At 38.1% G+C, this 22,568-nt stretch overlaps 1 protein-coding gene across 2 annotated transcripts in view; it reads left to right on the top strand.

The window, feature by feature from the left end:
• Window positions 1-22,568, top strand: part of TMTC1 (transmembrane O-mannosyltransferase targeting cadherins 1) — a 305,981-nt gene that overhangs the window by 126,008 nt on the left and 157,405 nt on the right. For both annotated transcript variants that reach the window (XM_055572983.1, XM_055572975.1), the window contains exons 6-7: window positions 7,450-7,531; window positions 11,732-11,835. In XM_055572983.1, the coding sequence (XP_055428958.1) occupies window positions 7,450-7,531; window positions 11,732-11,835 (186 nt within the window). The remainder of the gene's footprint in view (window positions 1-7,449; window positions 7,532-11,731; window positions 11,836-22,568) is intronic.

Below are 22,568 nucleotides of genomic sequence, written 5' to 3'. Positions count from 1 at the left end.
TTTTGAACTGTGGTGTTGGAGAAGACTCTTAAGAGTTCCTTGGACTGCAAGGAGATCCAACCAGTCAGTCCTACAGGAAATCAATCCTGAATGTTCATTGGAAGGACTGATGTTGAAGCTGAAACTTCAATACTTTGGCTACATGATGAGACAAACTGACTCTTTGGAAAAGACCCTGATGTTGGGAAAGATTGAAGGCAGGAGGAGAAGGGGACGACAGAGGATGAAATGGTTGGATGGCATCACCAACTTGATGGATATAAGCTTGAGCAAGTTCTGGGAGTTGATGATGGACAGGGAAGCTTGGCATGCTGCAGTCTGTGGGGTCGCAAAGAGTTGGACACAACTGAGCAACTGAACTGACTGACTGACTGATGTGACTATTAATCTTTTTCATTACCTTGAAGGAGCAAAGAGAGATTAAGTTAGTATGACAGGTATTACTGAAGTAATTTTGTTTATAGTTTTTAAATAATTTATTGGTGTATTATTAAATGGTAATAACTTGTAGCTGAGATGTTTGCCACTGCAGCTGTTGTTTAGGCAAAAAATAAGGAGGTTTTTCAGAAGAACTGGAAAATCTAATCTAGTATTCTCATGTAAACTACCAGGACTCCTTCAACTTGCTGTCTACATCCCAAGCTGTGAGTTTTTATTTTGTATCCAGTCTAGTACTGGAGGGTAAGAATAATACAGACAAAGAAAAGGGGTTGAGCAGAGGCATCTAACTATATTTAAAATTTTATTTGAGTCCATAAGCATTTATTGATCATCTTGCTATGATATATCAGCTATCTATTAACACAATAATTCTTTTTTTTTCTTTTTTTTAATTTTATTTTATTTTTAAACTTTACATAATTGTATTAGTTTTGCCAAATATCAAAATGAATCTGCCACAGGTATACATGTGTTCCCCATCCTGAACCCTCCTCCCTCCTCCCTCCCCATACCATCCCTCTGGGTCGTACCAGTGCACCAGCCCCAAGCATCCAGTATCGTGCATTGAACCTGGACTGGCAACTCATTTCATACATGATATTTTACATGTTTCAATGCCATTCTCCCAAATCTTCCCACCCTCTCCCTCTACCACAGAGTCCATAAGACTGTTCTATACATCAGTGTCTCTTTTGCTGTCTCATACACAGGGTTATCGTTACCATCTTTCTAAATTCCATATGTATGCATTAGTATACTGTATTGGTGTTTTTCTTTCTGGCTTACTTCACTCTGTATAATAGGCTCCAGTTTCATCCATCTCATTAGAACTGATTCAAATGTATTCTTTTTAATGGCTGAGTAATACTCCATTGTGTATATGTACCACAGCTTTCTTATCCATTCATCTGCTGATGGACATCTAGGTTGCTTCCATGTCCTGGGTATTTTAAACAGTGCTGCGATGAACATTGGGGTACACGTGTCTCTTTCCCTTCTGGTTCCCTCAGTGTGTATGCCCAGCAGTGGGATTGCTGGATCATAAGGCAGTTCTATTTCCAGTTTTTTAAGGAATCTCCACACTGTTCTCCATAGTGGCTGTACTAGTTTGCATTCCCACCAACAGTGTAAGAGGGTTCCCTTTTCTCCACACCCTCTCCAGCATTTATTGCTTGTAGACTTTTGGATCGCAGCCATTCTGACTGGTGTGAAATGGTACCTCATAGTGGTTTTGATTTGCATTTCTCTGATAATGAGTGATGTTGAGCATCTTTTCATGTGTTTGTTAGCCATCTGTATGTCTTCTTTGGAGAAATGTCTATTTAGTTCTTTGGCCCATTTTTTGATTGGGTCATTTATTTTTCTGGAGTTGAGCTGTAGGAGTTGCTTGTATATTCTCGAGATTAGTTGTTTGTCAGTTGCTTCATTTGCTATTATCTTCTCCCATTCTGAAGGCTGTCTTTTCACCTTGCTAATAGTTTCCTTTGATGTGCAGGAGCTTTTAAGGTTAATTAGGTCCCATTTGTTTATTTTTGCTTTTATTTCCAATATTCTGGGAGGTGGGTCATAGAGGATCCTGCTGTGATGTATGTCAGAGAGTGTTTTGCCTATGTTCTCCTCTAGGAGTTTTATAGTTTCTGGTCTTACGTTTAGATCTTTAATCCATTTTGAGTTTATTTTTGTGTATGGTGTTAGAAAGTGGTCTAGTTTCATTCTTTTACAAGTGGTTGACCAGATTTCCCAGCACCACTTGTTAAAGAGATTGTCTTTAATCCATTGTATATTCTTGCCTCCTTTGTCAAAGATAAGGTGTCCATATATGCGTGGATTTATCTCTGGGCTTTCTATTTTGCTCCATTGATCTATATTTCTGTCTTTGTTAGCACAATAATTCTATGTTACAAAGTTCAATGACTTAAAATAATAAGCATTCATTTTACCCTCAAGTTTATGAGTTGGTGACTTTGTTACCAAACTCAGATCTGGATACAAGGAATCAGTGCTGTTAGAAGGGAAATACTTTCTCTAATCAAAAAGCCAGCAATCTGGGGGAAAGGTGGACTCATGTCCCAAAACCATCTCTGAAGTTTCTGTGTGGCCATGAAAGACTTTCAAGGGAAAAGGGGGAAGTAATCTCAGTTGATCACTGAGATAGGTGGTTAGAGTCATCACCGTCCCCCACTGTGTGCAGGCTTGTCGACTCCTTGTGATCTTTTTTAGATGCTATCTTATTCTCACAGTTTATTTGTGAGATCCTTGAAGGGGAGGCTGGGGAAGAGATCTGGTCATCTGTTGCTGCTAAGTCGCTTCAGTCGTGTCCAACTCTGTGCGACCCCATAGACGGCAGCCCACCAGGCTCCCCCGTCCCTGGGATTCTCCAGGCAAGAACACTGGAGTGGGTTGCCATTTCCTTCTCCAATGCATGAATGTGGAAAGTGAAAGTGAAGTCGCTCAGTCGTGTCCGACTCTTTGCGATCCCATGGACTGCAGCCCACCAGGCTCTTCCGTCCATGAGATTTTCCAGGCAAGAGTACTGGAGTGGGGTGCCATTGTTACGTATTATTCATTTCTATATCTTTTATCTAAGGAAAGAACCAACGGATTAGGCAAAGTATTCTGTGATCAAAAATTTGAAAGGTGTATTTGGGCCAGAGTTTAATTAAAATATAAATTTGCTAAAGTGACAAGACAAAAAGGACCTCCTGCAGAGAGATCTTTCCTGCAAAGAGCCCTTTCCTGGAAGAAAAAAAAGCAGCTCACAGCTTTGGATGGCTGGTTGTCCTGGTCTCAGCTGAGATCTCTCAGCTGGGATTTGATGACTGAGTAGCTATGGAGGATAACTTCAGGAAGAAGACCCATTTAGCTTTGAATATTTGAACATGATTAACTAAGGAGGTAGATGTAAGTAGTTAGAAATTTTGCAGTGAGAAAAATTAGGGTATGGGGAGCATAGTTTAGAACATTTATTTTGGATAGTCTTGATCTTTTGCTTTTATTTTCCTAATATCAGAAATTGTTAAAAATGTAGAACTTGATAATGCTACTACCCCAGACTAATGTTAAAGTATTTTTTTAATGTGCAACAGGAAATTATCAAAGGTCTACTTAAAAGCGAAGGAATCATCTTTTTGCTTCACCAGGCAATGGCACCCCACTCCAGTACTCTTGCCTGGAAAATCCCATGGATGGAGGAACCTGGTAGGCTGCAGTTCATGGGGTCTCTAAGAGTCAGACATGACTGAGCAACTTCCCTTTCACTTTTCACTTTCATGCATTGGAGAAGGAAATGGCAACCCACTCCAGTGTTCTTGCCTGGAGAATCCCAGGGACGGGGGAGCCTGGTGGGCTGCCGTCTATGGGGTCTCACAGAGTCGGACATGACTGAAGCGATTAGCAGCAGCAGCAGCAGCAATATTTGTTTCACCTTTATCACTTGGTGTTCCTTTTAAATTTTTTCAGTAATTTTTCTGTTTTTCTTTAGTTGTCATCTTTGATGTCATCAGTTGGTGAGAACATCCAAGGATCATAGTATTTTGGACCCAAAAGGGGCCTTGAAACCACTTAGTCAACTACCACTGATGTAGGAAGGAAATGAAGCCCCTGCAAATTTGTATCAACTAATGTGAGAGATTAGCTGGAAGCACAGGGATAGAATCCTGAACTCTTGCTCTATGCTAATGGTTTCCTCAATGGTTCAGTTTTGTTGTTTTCATGTTCTCTGTCTTTGCAGGGAAAATAGTGGAGAATTTAACTGAAGTTGAAAATTATCAATGATGACATTTGCATAGTTCTTTGTGTTTGTAAGGTACACTCAGCTATATTAGCCTGTGATTGAAATGAGTAGCTGAGGTAATCTGATATTATGGTTAAATATTAGTTTTAATTTTTCAGTATCTTCCTCTATTGAAAAGGAGCTATAATGGTCTTCCTCAAGGAATTGTTGAAATTACAAAGAAATTGTAAAGGGATTAGTACATTTATATCACTTATATTTGTGCCTGACACACAAATTTACTATTTTTACTATTTTACACAAGTTTACTATTTTTACCATTGTTGTTATTTGTTATTGTTTGGTTCTAATTCAGAGGTATTGTGGATTAAGGGGGAAAAATTCTACTATCCAATTTTTATAGGATAGGAGAGGGAAAGGAGTTGCAGAAAATTCAGTTCTCTGTATGAACTTAGGAATCTCAGCCTCTGACCTAGTGTTTACCAAAAAAGAGGACCATGTCATTTTGGCTCATTTTCTCATTTAATTTTGGTCAACAGCTGGAAATGGAGATCTTGAAAGGTCTTTTTATTCAACCACTGTTCTCTGTATCATCCTAGGCTTTGTTACATTTTAAGAGTAAATTATTTGGTACTTTTTTACAGAAATAGAATTTTTCATGGAGGAAGAATTTCCAAACAAAGGGGCTCTTTTAAATATATTTCACTGAACTAACCATCATATACTGTGGTTCTAGTCAAGGCTATGGTTTTTCCAGTGGTCATGTATGGATGTGAGAGTTGGACTGTGAAGAAGGCTGAGCGCCGAAGATTGATGCTTTTGAACTGTGGTGTTGGAGGAGACTGGACTGGACTGCAAGGAGATCCAACCAGTCCATCCTAAAGGAGATCAGTCCTGGGTGTTCATTGGAAGGACTGATGTTGAAGCTGAAACTCCAGTACTTTGGCCACCTCATGAGAAGTGTTGACTCATTGGAAAAGACCCTGATGCTGGGAGGGATTGGGGGCAGGAGGAGAAGGGGACAACAGAGGATGAGATGGCTGGTTGGTATCACCGACTCAATGGACATGGGTTTGGGTGGACTCCAGGAGTTGGTGATGGACAGGAAGGCCTGGTGTGCTACGATTCACAAAGAGTCAGACACAACTGAGCGACTGAACTGAATTGAACTGAACTGAACCATCATATTGAGCTTTCAGTGAAACAAAATACCAATTACCTAAGTTTGACTTCTAAAACCCTGTGATTTGTTTTATAGAGAGGAAACCACTCCTAATTTTTCCACTGTGTTAAAATAAACAAGCAACAGGGGAAACCTGAGAAGTGTAGTTTCTAAAAACAGGCCAATCCAAGAAGGGCTTTTTCTTTCAGACGTGTTGCCAGTTCAGCCCTTTTCCTTCCCACACTGTCATTCCCTTTGCCTTCCTGCTGCCAATTATCCACATCCTGTCAAGGAATAGTAGAAATATCCACAGTTGGTCTTTGTTGAATTGATCTGAAAATGATAGTGATGGTAAAGGCAAAACTAAGGAAAGGCCCAGAGCAGTGCTTTAACCTTTTTGGAATCACAGACCCGATCTGACACTGAAGATCAAAGCCAAGGACTTAGCCTCAGAGAAATGCACAGATGCAAACATACATGAAATCTCGTGTACAGGTCAGGAGGTGATGGACTCGCTCAAGCCCACTTTAGGGTGGAAGAGATCACCATTGTCACAAAAGCTGACAGTATCCCTGACCTTCCTCCTCTTGAGGGCTAAGGGAGAACAAAGGATTTCAACGTCATGCTTGGGGGTGCATCCAGTCCAGAGCTTGCTAAAAGGTGACTGTGAATTGCCTTTTGGAAAAAGAAAAGGAAAGCAAGAATGAAGGGATCTGCCTCGGAGTGATACTGTTTCCTCCTTACAGAGCCACTTGGACACACTTAGCTGTTATAAAATGGGAAGCACATGTGTTTTGTAAGGAGTTCAAGTTAGACATTTTTTTGTGAGATACTAACCCACTCAGGTCTCACAAATGAAGCTTTCTTTGTGTAGAACATCCTTACTGTGTGAAGATAACACATTCATATACAGATTTTAAGAAATTCTTGAGGAGGATACCTTTGAGGAAAAATTAAACAAACAAACAAAAAAAAAGTGAAAAGGGGCCAGGGAAATAAGGATGAGGTGGGAAATATTTGCTGGATTATGTGGTTTGATTTTTCCCCTACGGTTTATACTTTAAAATACAGAAATTTGTCTGTAGGTGAAAAGGAGTTGCTTTAAGTTTTCCTGGGGAAGTTTATTGACAGCTTCCTCTTCCTTCCTTTTGATCATCTTTATTAAAACCAACCAATCACATGTCTTCTGTGTGGACATATAGTGCTTCCACTTTGTACAAGTGGCAGATGCAGGCTCCACACAAGTTGCTGCCCTTAAAGAAGTGGCATTCTCATTACATGGGTTGGTTCCAAGGGTCATAGGCACATGAAGTAATTTTCCATTGCATATTCATGAGCTCTGGTCTGACCACTGACGCTTAATAACTTTGTTTTTGTCTTGTTGTTGTTTAGTCACTTGGTCCTCTCTGACTCTTTTGCAACCTCATGGACTCCTCTGTCCTCTGTCCATGGGATTTCCAGGCAAGAATACTGGAGTGGGTTGTCATGCCCTCCTCCAGCAGATCTTCCTGAGCCAGGGATTGAACCTGCATCTCCTGCATTGCCAGGTGGATTCTTTACTATTGAGCCCCTGGGGAAGCCCAATAACTTTAAATTTGTTACCTTGGATAAGTTACTTAATCTCATACAACCTTAGCATCTTTTTTTTTAGGGGTAAAACATTTGTGAGATGTTTTGTGGGTGAAAGACATTGTCCTTCTCAAGTTACATTCAGTAGGCAAATGAACTCTTATTTTGTTTTGGATCATCCCTGTGACTAGGGTCATCATATATTAATAGTTGCCAGAATGCCTCTGTTATTTGGGGTTGGATAGGATAGTAATATATAACTGTAGCTAACTGTACTAGGTTGTATTCCCTGTATTATTGTACAACTTATTATTCTTCACAACTTTCCTATGAAGTAGACAGTACTCAACTTGTCCAAAATCTTCCAGACAGAAAGAAGCAGAGCTGGGCATTGAAACCTGCGTGCTGTGTTCCAGAAACCATGCTCTTAGCGGCTATCTTTTCCAACCTTCTTTTGAGCTAGAGCCTATTCACATTGAAAAGAAAATGTTACATGTAGTGGACTCTGACTCTTATTTAATATGCTTTTTCTTTTCTGTTTCAGGTATCTGACAGCAAGCAGCAATAGAAATTTCCTGCTTACCATGAGGCCCTTCTTAAAAAGGGCCACTTTGGTCATAAGTTATGTAAGTATATATATGCTTTTGAAATATCTAATAAGAAATATTTTACTTTGACTCAGAGACATGATCCAGATTGTTTAATAGAATCAGCAATCGAGCCTAACAATATGATTTTAAGATCAAACAGTTTACATACCATAAATGTTACAAAGCCTTGGAATGTAAATATGGAAGCATTCTAGGGATATGTGAGTTCAGTGACACCAACAGCGTGAACTGTACTTTGTGAGTTCTTTTTAGGATGCTGGTGCTGAGTTGTTTCTGCAACACAAACCTGGCTGTATCAATTATCTGTTCCTGCATTACAAAACACCTAAAATGTAGTGGCTTAAAACAAAACCACCATATTAGCTTCCCTAAATGCTTTAGTTTGGGTCACATCCAGCTGGCTGGTTCTTCTATATTTTTGGCTGGGGTTACTCAAGCAAGTTTGTGCAGTTAACCTCTCTGTGATAACTCAGAGCAGGTAACCTCTCTGTGATAACCCATCCTCTTAGGCCTCTCTCTGTGGCTACTCTCTCTAGTTGGATGGACAGGATCTTTTTACAACCTGACAACTGGATTCTAGGATAAACTGCAAGACCTGTGAAGTTTCCACTAGATTCTTTTGTTCAATGCAAGTCACAAGACCAGATTTAAAAGAAGGGGAAGTTGATTCCACTCTTGATAGGAAGAGCAAATAGAAGGTGCATACAGAAAAGACAGGGGTTCTTGGTCCTGATCTTCAGTGACTATCACATTGGTCATCTTCTTACACAGTTGAATGCTTCTTTTCAAAGAAATTAGGAGATCAGTCTCTTTTGCTGTTGCTGTTTTTCATAAATTGTAAGTCCAGATTTATAATAAAGTTTGATAGGAAACTTATGAAAATGTTTTTGAATTGTAATATTAACAATTAATGATATTTTAAATCAACATTAAGGCATGTTTAAGCACTGCAGATGGTGACGGCAGCCATGAAATGCAAAAACACTTGCTCCTTGGAAGAAAACCTATAACTAACCTAGACAGCATATTAAAAAGCAGAGACAAACATGTAAAATATCATGTATGAAACGAGTTGCCAGTCTAGGTTCGATGCACGATACTGGATGCTTGGGGCTGGTGCACTGGGACGACCCAGAGGGATGGAATGGGGAGGGAGGAGGGAGGAGGGTTCAGGATGGGGAACACGTGTATACCTGTGGCGGATTCATTTTGATATTTGGCAAAACTAATACAGTTATGTAAACTTTAAAAATAAAATAAAATTAAAAAAATAAAAAAATTAAAAAAATTAAAAAAAAAAAAAAAAGCAGAGACATTACTTTACCAACAAAGGTATGTCTAGTCAAAGCTATGGTTTTTCCAGTAGTTGTGTATGGATGTGAGAGTTGGACTATAAATAAAACTGAGTACTGAAGAATTGATGCTTTTGAACTGTGGTGTTAGAGAAGACTCTTGAGAGTTTCTTGGACTGCAAGGAGATCCAACCAGTCCATCCTAAAGGAAATCAGTCCTGAATATTCATTGGAAGGACTGATGCTAAAGCTGAAACTCCAATACTTTGGCCACCTGATGAGAAGAATGGACTCAATGGAAAAGACCCTGATGCTGGGAAAGATTGAAGGCAGGAGGAGAAGGGGACGACAGAGGATGAGATGGTTGGATGGCATCACCGACATGATGGACATGAGTTTAGTAGGCTCTGGAAGTTAGTGAAGGACAAGAAAGCCTGGCATGCTGCAATCCATGGGGTCGCAAAGAATTGGACACAACTTAGCAAGTGAACTGCTCAGTTCAACTGAACTGAAGCAAGAAGGTGTGCAAAAACTGAATGAGATGGAGAGTTTTGATTGGACAATTTCAGCAAAAGGGGCAGACGGTTTCTCTAAAGAATGCCCCAGTATCTTTGCATAGAATAAAGACAATTCAACTTTCATTTCAGAAGTGATTTATATCTTCGTGTTGTTTGGGAATGCAAGAACTCGACAGTACTGCTGTGACGCCCTGTACTTCCTGCTATAGGGCAATTAATTCATTTAGGCAGTTAACGGAGAGGTAGAAAGCTTTTCATAAGTCTCTTGAGTCCTAATTGCCTTCAGTTCAAAACTACCTATATGCCAAAGTAGCGTATTTTGGGATGACATATTCTGTTACCTCTTAGTAGTTTAGGGAATTCATATTCTTTCAGGATACTTTTTCTGTTACTTTTATAGTTGACATTTTCCATTGCAATATCTTTAAAATTTTAAATTTAGTTTATGTGAGTGTTAATTAAAATGAGTTTTAATTTCTTCTTAGGCATTATTTACTGCTGATATGCTTTTGACTGACACTATATGTTTACTTTAGATTTTTGGATTTGGGGTCACTTATGTAAAAAAGCATTCATGAAATAAGTCAGTGATATTCCTTGGAAAAACTCCAGCCTTAATTCCCTCCTCATATTAATCTTTTAGCTTTTAGTGAAGCAGAGATTTCCCTCTGACTCTGATAGGCAGACACAACATAATTGGTCCCTACTAAAATGATAATTACATCTAGAAGGTCTGTGTGGGTGAATTCTATAAACAAATGTCATCCCTACTGAAGTGTCTTTGGCCTCTGGTTTTCTCAACCCATCTTTGGAATGGGATAGCACCATTCAGTGATAAAATTCCATTGAGTGACACAAAAGTTGTTTCTTGGGGTTGTTGAAATAACTCTGTGTGGGTAGTCTGCTTCAGAGCATTTGAGGGTTGGAACATCTCCAAATGTGTTTATTCAGGACATGGAGGTATCTTTTACCACAGCTGAAGTTAAGTTTCATGGGGCTGTATGAGAGCAGTGGTTAAGACACAGGGCATTGGAGACCAGTGACTTGAGTCCAACTCCTAGATCCTGTAGTTTATTAACTGTTGGATTCTGGGCAGATTACCTTTAAGCTTCAGATTCCTCATCTTCCTATTGGACTGGTAGGCCTCAGATGGAAGGATCTTTATAGTAAGTCCCCTACTTATGAATGAGTTCCATTCCAAGAGCATGCTCCTTAAGTCTACTTTTTTGTAAGTCCAACAAAGTTAGCCTAGGTACCCAGCTAGGCTATATAGTACTGTACAGTGATAGGTTTATACTTTTCATGCAAATAATACTTTTAAAAAACAAAAAAAATAAGGGAAACACTTTTAATCTAATAGTACCTTGAAAAGTACAGTAGTACCGTACAACAGCTGGCATACAGGGGCTGGCATTGAGTGAACAGGCAAGAAGAGTACTGCCTGGAGGAGAAAGAGGAGGTGGGAGATGGTACTGCACTACTGATTTTTATACAATAGTATACAGTGGCTTGTTTTAAAAGAATAAGAACCAAATATAAGTTTAGATTATCTTAGTGATTATATATTAATATTCCTAAAGAGTGGCTTGCCACGTGGCTTGGTAATAAAGAATCCACCTGCCAATGCAGGAGACATGGGTTCAATCCCTGGGTCAGAAAGATACCCTGGAGAAGGAAATAGCAACCCACTCTGGTATTCTTGCTGGAAAACCCCATGGACAGAGGAGCCTGGCAGGCTACAGTCCATGGGGTTTCAAACAATTGGACATGACTTAGCAACTAGACAACAACAACAAAAGTACACAAAAGCACAACCACTGTGGAGGATGCACACACATGACAGTGTTCACCAGACATGTGAACTAGCATGTGATTAGACATGCAAATGCATGTTCACATCCTTGAGATTTCACAACTTGAAGGTTCTTATGTAGGGGACTTTGTTGTTGTTCAGTCACTAAATCATACCCCACTCCTTGCTGCCCCATGGACTGCAGCACACCAAGCTCCTCTGTCCTTCATTTGCTGTTGGAAATGGCAACCCACTCCAGTATTCTTGCCTGGAGAATCCCAGGGATAGAGGAGCCTGGTGGGCTGCCGTCTGTGGGGTTGCACAGAGTCGGACACGACTGATGTGACTTAGCAGCAGCAGCAGCAATGGATAACAGTGACAGCTGTTATTAGATTTGTGTGCCTTTCCCTCGTCACCTTCATTGTTTTCGCTCCCCTCTAACTATTTCCATCTTTTCTACTCATCTTCAATGATAGAATTTTATAAAAATGCTCACTAAAAAATGTGTTTGTAGGACAAAATATTTGTAAAGCATCTGAAAGTGTTTTCCAGAAAAGCAGGGCTTATTTCCAACAAGCAACAATTTTCTCAGCAAATCTTCCTTTTTCCAAAGGTGATCATTGTTCTATACTTTCGTCTGTGGATAATGGGAGGATCTATGCCCCTCTTTTCAGAGCAGGATAATCCAGCTTCATTTTCGCCTTACATTCTTACAAGGTCAGTAGAAGTGAATTTTTTTAACTTTACTTGGTACTTATCTGATTGTTTTAAGTAATCTTAAATGATATATTGACTTTGCATTTTAAGGAAAGAAAGGTTGTGTTCTAGTCAGGGTGTATGGAAAAAAGAAACCACTGTTTAGACATTTGGAATTCTTTTCAACAAATGGTGCTGTTTTATCAATATTATTATAATTTTGTCATTATTATTGTTCTCATATTAATATACATTTTATTGAGCACTTAATAATAAATATCTATTGAGTGTCTCATAAGGCAAACGTTATAGAACAAGTACTGAGAGGTGTTTAGGGGTTAACTGGACATCATAACTATTTGTAAGATTGAAATCAGTGGGAAAGTTGAAAGTAACAAACAGAAATGAGCAACAGTTTTTGCTAAGATACAGTCAGTTATATATAACCATTTGGCCTTATGAGATTTAAGATAGGGGAGTAAGAAGTGATGATGACCAGTGGATTTTGTTCATTTTAATTCCTTATCCAACCTGCTGTGATATACTTCTGAGGCTCTCAGATATAATTATATTTGCTAGTTTTCACAACATTTCTTGAGGATGTATTATTGCTATAATATTTGTACATTAAGTTTACTGTTCTTAAATTTTCATAGTTTTATATACTTTTTAAAATATCTAATAGTTTTCATATTAGTAACTTACCTTCTCTTTTTTGTGTTTGCAAAGACATAATAATTCTTAAACCTTGACTGATAGCAGGTATATAGTTTAGCTTTTTTGTATCTCTTAGGTATAGGATATTGTTGAATTTTGTTTTTATAAAGCCAAGCAGTGATTTCTGTTTTATTTCACTTAACTTTACTTATTTACTTCGTATGTCTTAATTGGTAAATTTCTAGTATCTTTGCATTTTATATCTTTCTTTTTTGTTCTTAGTGTTTTCTTATTTTTAAAGAATATTTTCCATTCATAAAAGATAACTTCCAATTTGATGAATCCTTTTTTATAGTAAATATTGTGTCACAATTGCTTTCATTACTTGAAATATCTATTTGTGTTAAAAAATCTTGAATATGCTTCAGAAACCATATGGTATACAGCCTTGAGTGTTGACTTAACCCTTTGAGGTAATCTAGAGGCTTATAAATTGTTGTTTATGTTTTATATTTTTCAAAAAATTATTTAATTAGTCCATTTACTAAGCTTGACATCTCTAACCCAGATTTTTATTAATATTGCAATCTACTTGTCCTTTTTCAGGTTTCTCTCACTGGCTTTCAACATCTCCAGAGTTCCTTGTCTGGGTATTTTTAGCTCATTGATAAAATGTTTCAGGTTCTGCAGCTCCTTCAGTAGCTATTTTCTGCCTTTAAGAGAAAAAAGCAACTTTGCCAGATCCTGTTCTTGCTTATGGCTCCATTTATTTCCCTTAGCCCTCTATTGGTCTCCCTTCAAGCTTTCTTGTCTGATGAATTTAAGTGGTCATCCTTTATAGTTGGATGTAGCCTATTCATCTGGAGACTGAGCATACCAGTGTCCAAAAGCCAAGCTTCACACAGGAGATAGACAGACGAGAACTAGAACAGATTGCTCTCAACTACCACGCAATCATTTCATTCGTGGCTCTGTCATCAGCAAACACATGCCTGCCCCCCAGTCCTTGGTGTCTGGACAAGGTGCCTTTGTCCTCCTGTCTATACCATCTTAGCTGCCAGAGTAGTCAGGTTGCATTTTTACTCCTGCCAGTGGTAAAAAAAAAAATTCTTTGGTGGAACCTCTGGCAGATTTAGGACCTTGGGGGCTATCATTCACTAGATTCTGCCTTTCACTTCCAAGGTATTTATGTATGTTTTCTGAGGCAGCTGATATACCTTTCATCCAGGACTTTCTGTCTGTGAATCTATCCGAGTTTGGTTTATCTCAGTCACTCAGTTGTGTCCAACCACTTGTGACCCCAACAGACCTGCCAGCCTCCTCTGTTCTTGGAATTTTTCAGGCAGGAATACTGGAGTGGGTTGCCATTTCCTCCTCCTGAGGATCTTCCCAGTGTCTCCTGGATTGAAGGCAGGTTATTTCCGACTGAGCCACTGGGAAAGCCGAGTGACTCCTCAGACAGTTCAGTCAGTATAAAGTATAAAGTGATAGAACAGAATGTCCTAACACCTTTATATTATTTATCTTAAAACAAACAAGCAAACACATATCTTTTAGTTCTTGTGTTTCATACTTAAAATACTCTGGGACATTTCAATGATAGTTGCTATAAATGGCCTTTCACATTCCTCTAAGATAGCTGTATTATAACTGATTCTTTTGAACATCCATAAAATTGTCTTTAATACCTCTCCTGAGTAAAGTTTGTACACTGCTTGCGTAACTGTTTGACTTCTAGTACAAGGATGATTTTAAACTGGGTTATCTTAGTCTGTTCCCAGTTCTTTTTTTTTCCCATCTTCTCATCAGCTGTACAATTTAGCTATGACTTGGCTGGCTTTGTGAGTTTGTCTTTACCAATTAGAGGATTGTCAGTCAGCCAAGTCTCGTTAATGCTTCACCTCTTTTAGTGGATTTGTAAACTGAATAACTTTTATAGCATCTTTGCTTCCATCTTGCAAGGATGAAAGTGAAAAGTGAAAGTGAAGTCACTCAGTCGTGTCCAACTCTTTGTGACCCCATGGACTGTAGTTCCCCAGACTCCTCTGTCCATGGGATTTTCCAGGTGAGCATACTAGAATAGGTTGCCATTTCCTTCTCAAGGGGATCTTCCCAACCCAGAGATTGAACTCGGGTCAGGAAGATCCCCTGGAGAAGGGGATCTTAATAACTTTATTATCAGGTGAGAGTTTTCAAACTAGTTTTCTCGTCCCTTAATAATTGTTGAAGTTAATGATTACAGATAGTTTTTAAAGTATCCTAAAAGCTTTTAAGGGTTGCTTGGTCAACTCTTTGTTTTTTGGTTTCTTTCAAATGACTTCTTGTGACTTAAGTTCTGAGATTCCTTCTCTTTTAGATGATCTATTCCCATGTATTAGCTAAGAGGAAATACCTGCCATTTTCTGCCTAACAAAACTGAGATTTAAAATCATGGTATACTCTTGGGAAACCTTTGTTAAGAAAAAGTATCTAAGCCTTGGAAAAGCAAAGCGTGACTGTGGCATTCACTGTGATGCAGAGCATTGGCTAACAAACCTAGAGGAATCCAACCTTGGATGACTTGCTACTTACATTCACTGTATTTTACAACTCTGTTCACTTAAAATTTTATGTATAGAAATCTGACAGGTATGATTATTTCTTTTCTCTCTAGTAGAAAATAAAATTTCAAATGTTAGTTTTATTCTTTGTATATAATTTTCCAGTCTTATTACTTTTTACTTTTTCATGAACTGTGAAAACTTTTCTGAAATTTACTCTATATAGATACATATATATTTATGTTTCTGGAGTTAAGTTCAGTTCAGTCTGACTCAGTTCAGTTCAGTTCAGTTTGCTCAGTCATGTCTGACTCTGTGACCTCATGGATGTCCATCACCAACTCCTGGAGCTTGCTCAAACATATCCATTGAATTGGTGATGCCATCCAACCATCTCGTCCTCTGTTGTCCCCTTCTCCTCCTGCTTTCAATCTGTCCCAGCATCAGGGTCTTTTCTAATGAATCAGTTCTTCATATCAGGTAGCCAAAGCATTAGAGCTTCAGTTTCACTGTAGGTCCTTCCAATGAATATTCAGGACTATATTTCTTACATAAACTCAATTTATATCTGTATTTAATAATAGCTTTATTGAGATATCATTTACATGCCATACAATTCATCGATCTCCAATGTACAGTTTGGTCATTCCCAGTATACTCACAAAGTTTAGTGCAACCATCACCACAGTCAAATTTAAAGCATCTCCCCAGAAAGAAACCTCATATCCATTAGCAGCCACTTCCCATTTCAGTCCAGTCCCCCAACCCTAGGCAACCGCTGATCTATTTTTATCTCTATAGAATTCTCTCTGTAGAGTTACTTATTCTGGACATGAGCCAGTGAAATTATATGAAATGTGATCTTTCGTGACAGACTTCTTTTACCTAGGAAAATGTGTTGAAGATTCATCATGTTATAGCATACATAGATAAGTATTTTTTTTTATTCCACAGTAATATGCCATTGCATGGATATATCACTTTTTATTTTCTCATTCATCTGTTGATGGACATTTGGGTTGTTTCTACTTTTTGGTTGTTACATGTACTGCTGCTATGAACATTCATGCACAAGTTTTTGTTTGAATATAAGTTTTCGTTTCCTTTACATATGTAGCTAGGAATGTAATTGCCAGGTCATATATGTTAACACTGTATTTTATGTTTTGAAATACTGTGAGACTGTTTACCAAAACCATCTCTACCAGTGGTATATGAGCATTCTGGTTTCTCTACATCCTTTTCAACACTTGTCTTTTGAAAGTCTTTTTGTTGTTGTTGATTTGATTACAGCCCTACAAGTGGTATAAAATGGCATCTTATTGTGGTTTTGATTTGCATTTCTGTCCAGTACTCTTGCTTGGGAAATCCCATGGATGGAGGAGCCTGTAGGCTACAGTCCATGGGGTCTCAAAGAGTCGGACACGACTGAGCGACTTCACTTTCACTTTTCACTTTATGCATTGGAGAAGGAAATGGCAACCCACTCCAGTGTTCTTGCCTGGAGAATCCCAGACACAGGAGCCTGGTGGGCTGCCATCTATGGGGTCACACAGAGTCGGACATGACTGACGTGACTTAGCAGCAGCAGCAGCAGCAGTGAGAGTGATGTAGACAACCTTTATATGTGCATGTTAGCCATTTCTATATCTTCTTTGGAAAAATGTCTATTCAGATCCTTTGACCAGTTTTTAATAGGGTTATTTGTCTTTTTGTTATTGAGTTATAATAGTCTTTATGTATTCTAAATGTGATATTTATATAGTCTATAAATATGATTTATAAACATTTTTTACCTTTCTGTGGGTTGTTGTATCACTTTCTTGACGACAAAAGATTTTAACTTTGAAGCGCACACACACACACAAAATGCTTTGAAGCATGAAAGATTTTAACTTTGATGAAATCCAATTTATCCATTTTTTGGTTGTTGTTCCTTATGCTTTTGCTGTTATATCTAAGAAGGTTTTTGCCTAACTCATATTCTTTTTTAAATTGGCCTTGTTAAGTGTCTGATTCCCTAATTAATACATTATGTAAATTTTTAGTCTTCACTGTGCGTTTGTACAGGATTATGTTTTTAATATTTTATTTATTTATTTTAATATAAATTTATTTATTTTAATCAGAGGCTAATTACTTTACAATATTGTATTGGTTTTGCTATACATTGACATGAATCTGTCACAGGTGTACATGTGTTCCCCATCCTGAATCACCCCCCCACCTCCCTCCCCATCCCATCCCTCTGGGTCATCTCAGTGCACCAGCCCCAAGCTTCCTGTATTGTGCATCAAACCTGGACTGGTGATTTGTTTCACATATGATAATATACATGTTTCAATGCCATTCTCCTAAATCATCCCACCCTCACCCTCTCCCACAGAGTCCAAAAGACTGTTCTATACATCTGTGTCTCTTTTGCTGTCTCGCATACAGGGTTATCATTACCATCTTTCTAAATTCCATATATATGCGTTATTATACTGTATTGGTGTTTTTCTTTCTGGTTTACTTCACTCTGTATAATAGGCTCCAGTTTCATCCACCTCATTAGAACTGATTCAAATGTATTCTTTTTAATGGCTGAGTAATACTCCATTGTGTATATGTACCACAGCTTTCTTATCCATTCATCTGCTGTGGGCATCTAGGTTGCTTCCATGTCCTGGCTATTATAAACAGTGTTGCGATGAATATTGGAGTACACGTGTCTCTTTCAATTCTGGTTTCCTTATTGTGTATGCCCAGCTGTGGGATTGCTGGGTCATAAGGCAGTTCTATTTCCAGTTTTTAAGGAATCTCCACACTGTTCTCCATAGTGGTTGTACTAGTTTGCATTCCCACCAACAGTGTAAGAGGGTTCCCTTTTCTCCACACCCTCTCCAGCATTTACTGCTTGTAGACTTTTGGATAGCAGCCATTCTGACTGGCATGAAATGGTACCTCATTGTGGTTTTGATTTGCATTTCTCTGATAATGAGTGATGTTGAGCATCTTTTCATGTGTTTGTTAGCCATCTGTATGTCTTCTTTGGAGAAATGTCTGTTTAGTTCTTTGGCCCATTTTTTGATTGGGTCATTTTTTTTTTTTTTCTGGAGTTGAGCTGCAGGAGTTGCTTGTATATTTTTGAGATTAATTCTTTGTCAGTTGCTTCATTTGCTATTATTTTCTCCCATTCTGAAGGCTGTCTTTTCACCTTGCTTATGATACAGTTTATGTTAACTGTATCATAAGCTGTATCATAAGCAGTTCAGAGCTCATTTAGAATTTGGCTTTATATTTTTGACTTTTGGGTGTATCCAGCCAACAAGATAGATCCATACAGAATGGAGGAGTCATCTTTATTTACCATATGCTACCAACAAACCCTTAATTTTTTTCCTTTTCATTTTATCCCAGGCATTCCGATTGTTTGGGGATCATATTAACTGTCAGGAATTCTGTGACTGATCAATGACTTTTACAATCTGTTGAGATTGTGTGGATCAGCTAAATGACATGACGTTGAATTGTACGTTTCTGCTTTTGACTTGAGAAGAAAAATATCGTTATAAGTTGAAGAACAGGGAGAATATTGTATTTTGATTGCCCAACTTTCTCTTGACAAGCAAGTTTAAGAAAATTTTGGCCTCCCATCCCATTTGGAATTTCTATTGTAACAAGAGCTAGAAGTTTTCACCAGAGGTAGAAGGAAGTGAATGGAGATAAAAGCCTTGTACTAGAACAGAGACAACAAAACAGGTTAGCGATTTGGGACACTGGAGATTAAAAAAATTTTGAAATTGGATTTGGAAATAGAAAGGGGCTAAAGCCCAGGATTGCAGGTGAGTATAGAGTAGAAGTCCCAAATTAAAGATTAAACCAAGAACAAGTGTGTGTGGGGAGAGGTGGAGGGTGGGACTGAGAGCCAGAGTGATTACGTAGATCTGTGGTGTTTACTACTAGAGCTGCGTGAGGCTGCCAGCTAGTCTGAATTGAGATCTGCTTTAAGTATAAATCAAATATGCACAAGATTTTGAAGACAATATCCTATAAGAATGATAAGATGCAGAACATCTCCTTAATAGTTTTATATTGACTATATCCCATTAAATATATACATGTTGAAATGATATTTTGAGTATATTCTTGAAGCAAAATATACTATTAAATTTATTTGGCATGTTAATTTCCTCTTTTTATCATAGCTAATAAAACATTGAAAATATGCACACATTATTATATTTCTATTGGATAGTGCTGGCCTAGAACAAATGCTGGGGTTCTTGGCCTAGCTCTTAGAATGATGGGTAAGCTGGCGAGTGGAGTTATACAAAGCCTACTCTGCAGCCTTCCTCTGCCTCTGATTTGGCTGTTTTTCTCTAATCTGCCAACATCTGTTTTTCTCAGCTGATTCTGAATGGTGGAGATTTTGCACTCTGCCTTTTGGTGTCAAGACTGACTTAGTGCCGTCTGAAAAAGAAGTCCTTTAGGGACCAAGACGATGGATGCTTATGTTGCTTCTTATAAATTATAATACCACCCAAATTTATGCCCTGGTTATAACTGTCCTGGGCTTTATGATTTTACTCCAGACAGTTTGCCAAACCTGCATGTGTCTCAAAAACACTTGTGAATCACGTTGAAACATCAGTGCTCGGGTCTGGTACCCGAAGACTCTGTTTCTGTGGTTATGGTGGACTCACATTTGAGGAGTGATGGAGTAGGTCTCTGAGCAGCTTGGTCTGTCAGAGAATTGGCATTTAGCACAGGATTTACTCATATGTTTATATGTGTCTCTTTAGAAATGTGGTGCTTTGACTTTCAATTTTGTGACTTAACACACTTTTGTAAATCCTGGATTAAAAATAAAAACAAAAGCCTGAGTTAAGTAAGGCTTCTGCATAGGGCTACAGCCTGCAGAAGAGATAACATTATTTTCACTATTAAGGCACCTGCCTGCTGCCTAGTAACAGGTTTTCTATTTTATTTGATTCAAAGGAGACAGAACATACAGCAGTATATCCTTAACCAAAGAACTACGGCCTTTCTAATATTGAAAATAGCTGTCTTTCAAATCCAGGAAACAGATAAAATTGGATTTTTCAGTGAATTTAAGGCCTTCTATCTGTATCATGTTTTTTTCATGAGATGTGATTCTGGATAAGCAGGTGAAATATATCCTTTTAGGTGGGTAGATCTGCTTGTGCAGCTTGGCTACACAAGAAAAAGCATGTATTATTTTGTAGGAAGACATTAAGATATGAAATAATGAGATTAAGATAGAAGTCAATATATCATCCTTCAAAAGAAGCTTTTTTTTTCTGTCTCCATTTTTAGTTGGTAATTTCAAACAGGCATGAAACCTTAGGTTTTGATAGTTACAGCCTTAGTGCACTATGCCTTACAATGTTTGTAGTCCTGTAAGTCCCTAACATGGGGACTAATAATAAACTCTGAACAAGTGAAATTTTAAGTTATCTTTAAAAACAAAACAACTGTGTGCTTAAAGAGAGGTAGGCAAAAGGCGTTGCTTTGTTCTTGCTTCAGCAACTAGCAGTGTCTCCATACATGAAATGAAATTGAAGTCATTATGATTTCTAAAACAATAGTTGCTGAACTTGAATGAATATCAGAATCACCCTGGGAAGTATGCTAAAAATAAGACTTTCTGCTTCAGGTTGCAGAAATTGTTTGAATAGGTATAACATTGGGTGAGATAATTCTGTGTTTGATCAGCACCTTTGTGGTGGTGGTGGGGTGAGGTGTTACTCTTGAAATCTTCAGGTATGAACTGTGTCCTCTGTAACTAAAGAGCTCTCTACAAGGTGGGTGTTGTCCCATCGTATATTTTGTATTATGTTCTTAGAAAAATAGCTTGGAGATGAAAGAGATGATCAAAGTCACTGAGTGTAGTTTCCTCAACTGAAATGACACTGTGTAATAGTAATTCCTCTAATTTGTCTTGGACCCTGGGAATGAAGGGGAGAGAAACAAGGAAGAAGAAAGAGGAGGGAGTCAGAAGTGGAGGCTGTGGAAGTGGCAAATTCTACCTGTGGACTAGGGAGTGGGGTTGAAAATGCTGTATCACTTGCTGATACTTTTCTGCTTCAAGAAAAAATGCAATCCTTTAAATTTACTTATTGTGTTTCCATTATGATATTAAATCTATGAGAAGTTGATAAAAATTAGAGATGAATTTTTTGTTGTTTGCTAACAATGGAACATAAAGGCAAAATTTGCTTTTCATAATGAATAAAATGCCAAAGGTGAGCTTTTAAATTATGGATCCTGTTTCTTGCTGTGTGATGCTCTGACAAACATTTCCATCAGTTCAGGTATCTGTTTGCTCTGCTATAGAGAAGACTGCCTGCTGGTTTAAGTTTGTCAGTCCTGCTTCGACTAAAAGTTAATGGCTTGGGTTTTTTGGTGTACAAACTCAGGTTCTTCCAGGTGGCACTGTCCAAGGAATAAGTCAGAATCTCAGGCAGGTGTTTCTCCATGAAATACCAGTATTTGACAGTCATATTTCCATTCAGTTTTCTGCATTGTATGTGGGCCAGAAAACCCTGCCTAGTATGCAGGGTCTCCAGAGGGTCTCTTGCAGTGAACTGAACAATCTGCCTCTCTGTAGCTGTTTCCCTTGCTGCAAGAATGAGGGTAACACTCACCTCATAGAAAATGAAGTTGGGATCAGATAATCCTTATATGCAAGCACTAGAAAATGCTGTAAATGCTTAAAGTATGTTCAGTGTGATTGGATATAGTTCGTTAGTAGACCACCAGGATTCTGTGTGGAATATGGAGCCTGCACCTGATGTAAGATCAGCAGCTCCTGTGCAGGTTGTTTACACCTGCTGTTTACGCCTCTGCTCAATGAGAAGAAGTATGTTGGGTCTGAAATAAAGATGTTACATGCTTTATGGAGAGAAACAGACTCTGGATAAGAAATGAACCCAGTATTTACTTTGCAGAAGGAATTACCTAATTTTTTTGCAGATAAATGAGTAAGAAGTTGTTACTGACAGACTTGGATGTTGAAATTGATATTTTCTGCTCTGAGGAGACTGTCTCTGTTAATAAGATAATTGTATTAATGATGCATTAAAAAGATCAAAGAGACTTAATGACATTTCATATTCACTTTATATAGTGTGTCATGTAACAGGAGTTCTCATTTGAACTATATTTATCGCAGTTTAATGCAAAATAAGAAAAAGTAAGCCTAGCCTAGTTTTATGATGATGCTATGTGACATGTGGGGGGAGTGAGTGCCTTTACTCAGATTCGTCTCACTCCTGGATGGTGTCCCAGGATCCAGCTTTGCCCAAGATGCTAAGGGGGCCACATGAGGGCGGAATCTTCAGTCTGTGCCCTTTAGCTATAAGCCTGGACAACTAGAAGCCTAGCAGGTATGGTTGCCTCAGGTCAAAATAAAATTATCAAATTTAAATATTTTTAGATTTTTAGGCATTATTTGACTATCAGACTAATTTCTTTTTTGTTTTTTTTTTTTAATTTTATTTATTTATTTATTTATTTTTAAATTTTATTTTATTTTTAAACTTTACATAA

Source organism: Bubalus kerabau, chromosome 1, assembly GCF_029407905.1.
Source record: "Bubalus kerabau isolate K-KA32 ecotype Philippines breed swamp buffalo chromosome 1, PCC_UOA_SB_1v2, whole genome shotgun sequence".
In the NCBI taxonomy this organism is placed as follows: Eukaryota; Metazoa; Chordata; class Mammalia; order Artiodactyla; family Bovidae; genus Bubalus; species Bubalus kerabau.
The sequence above is the reverse complement of the archived record's forward strand: the minus strand, read 5'-3'. Positions and strand labels throughout refer to the sequence as shown.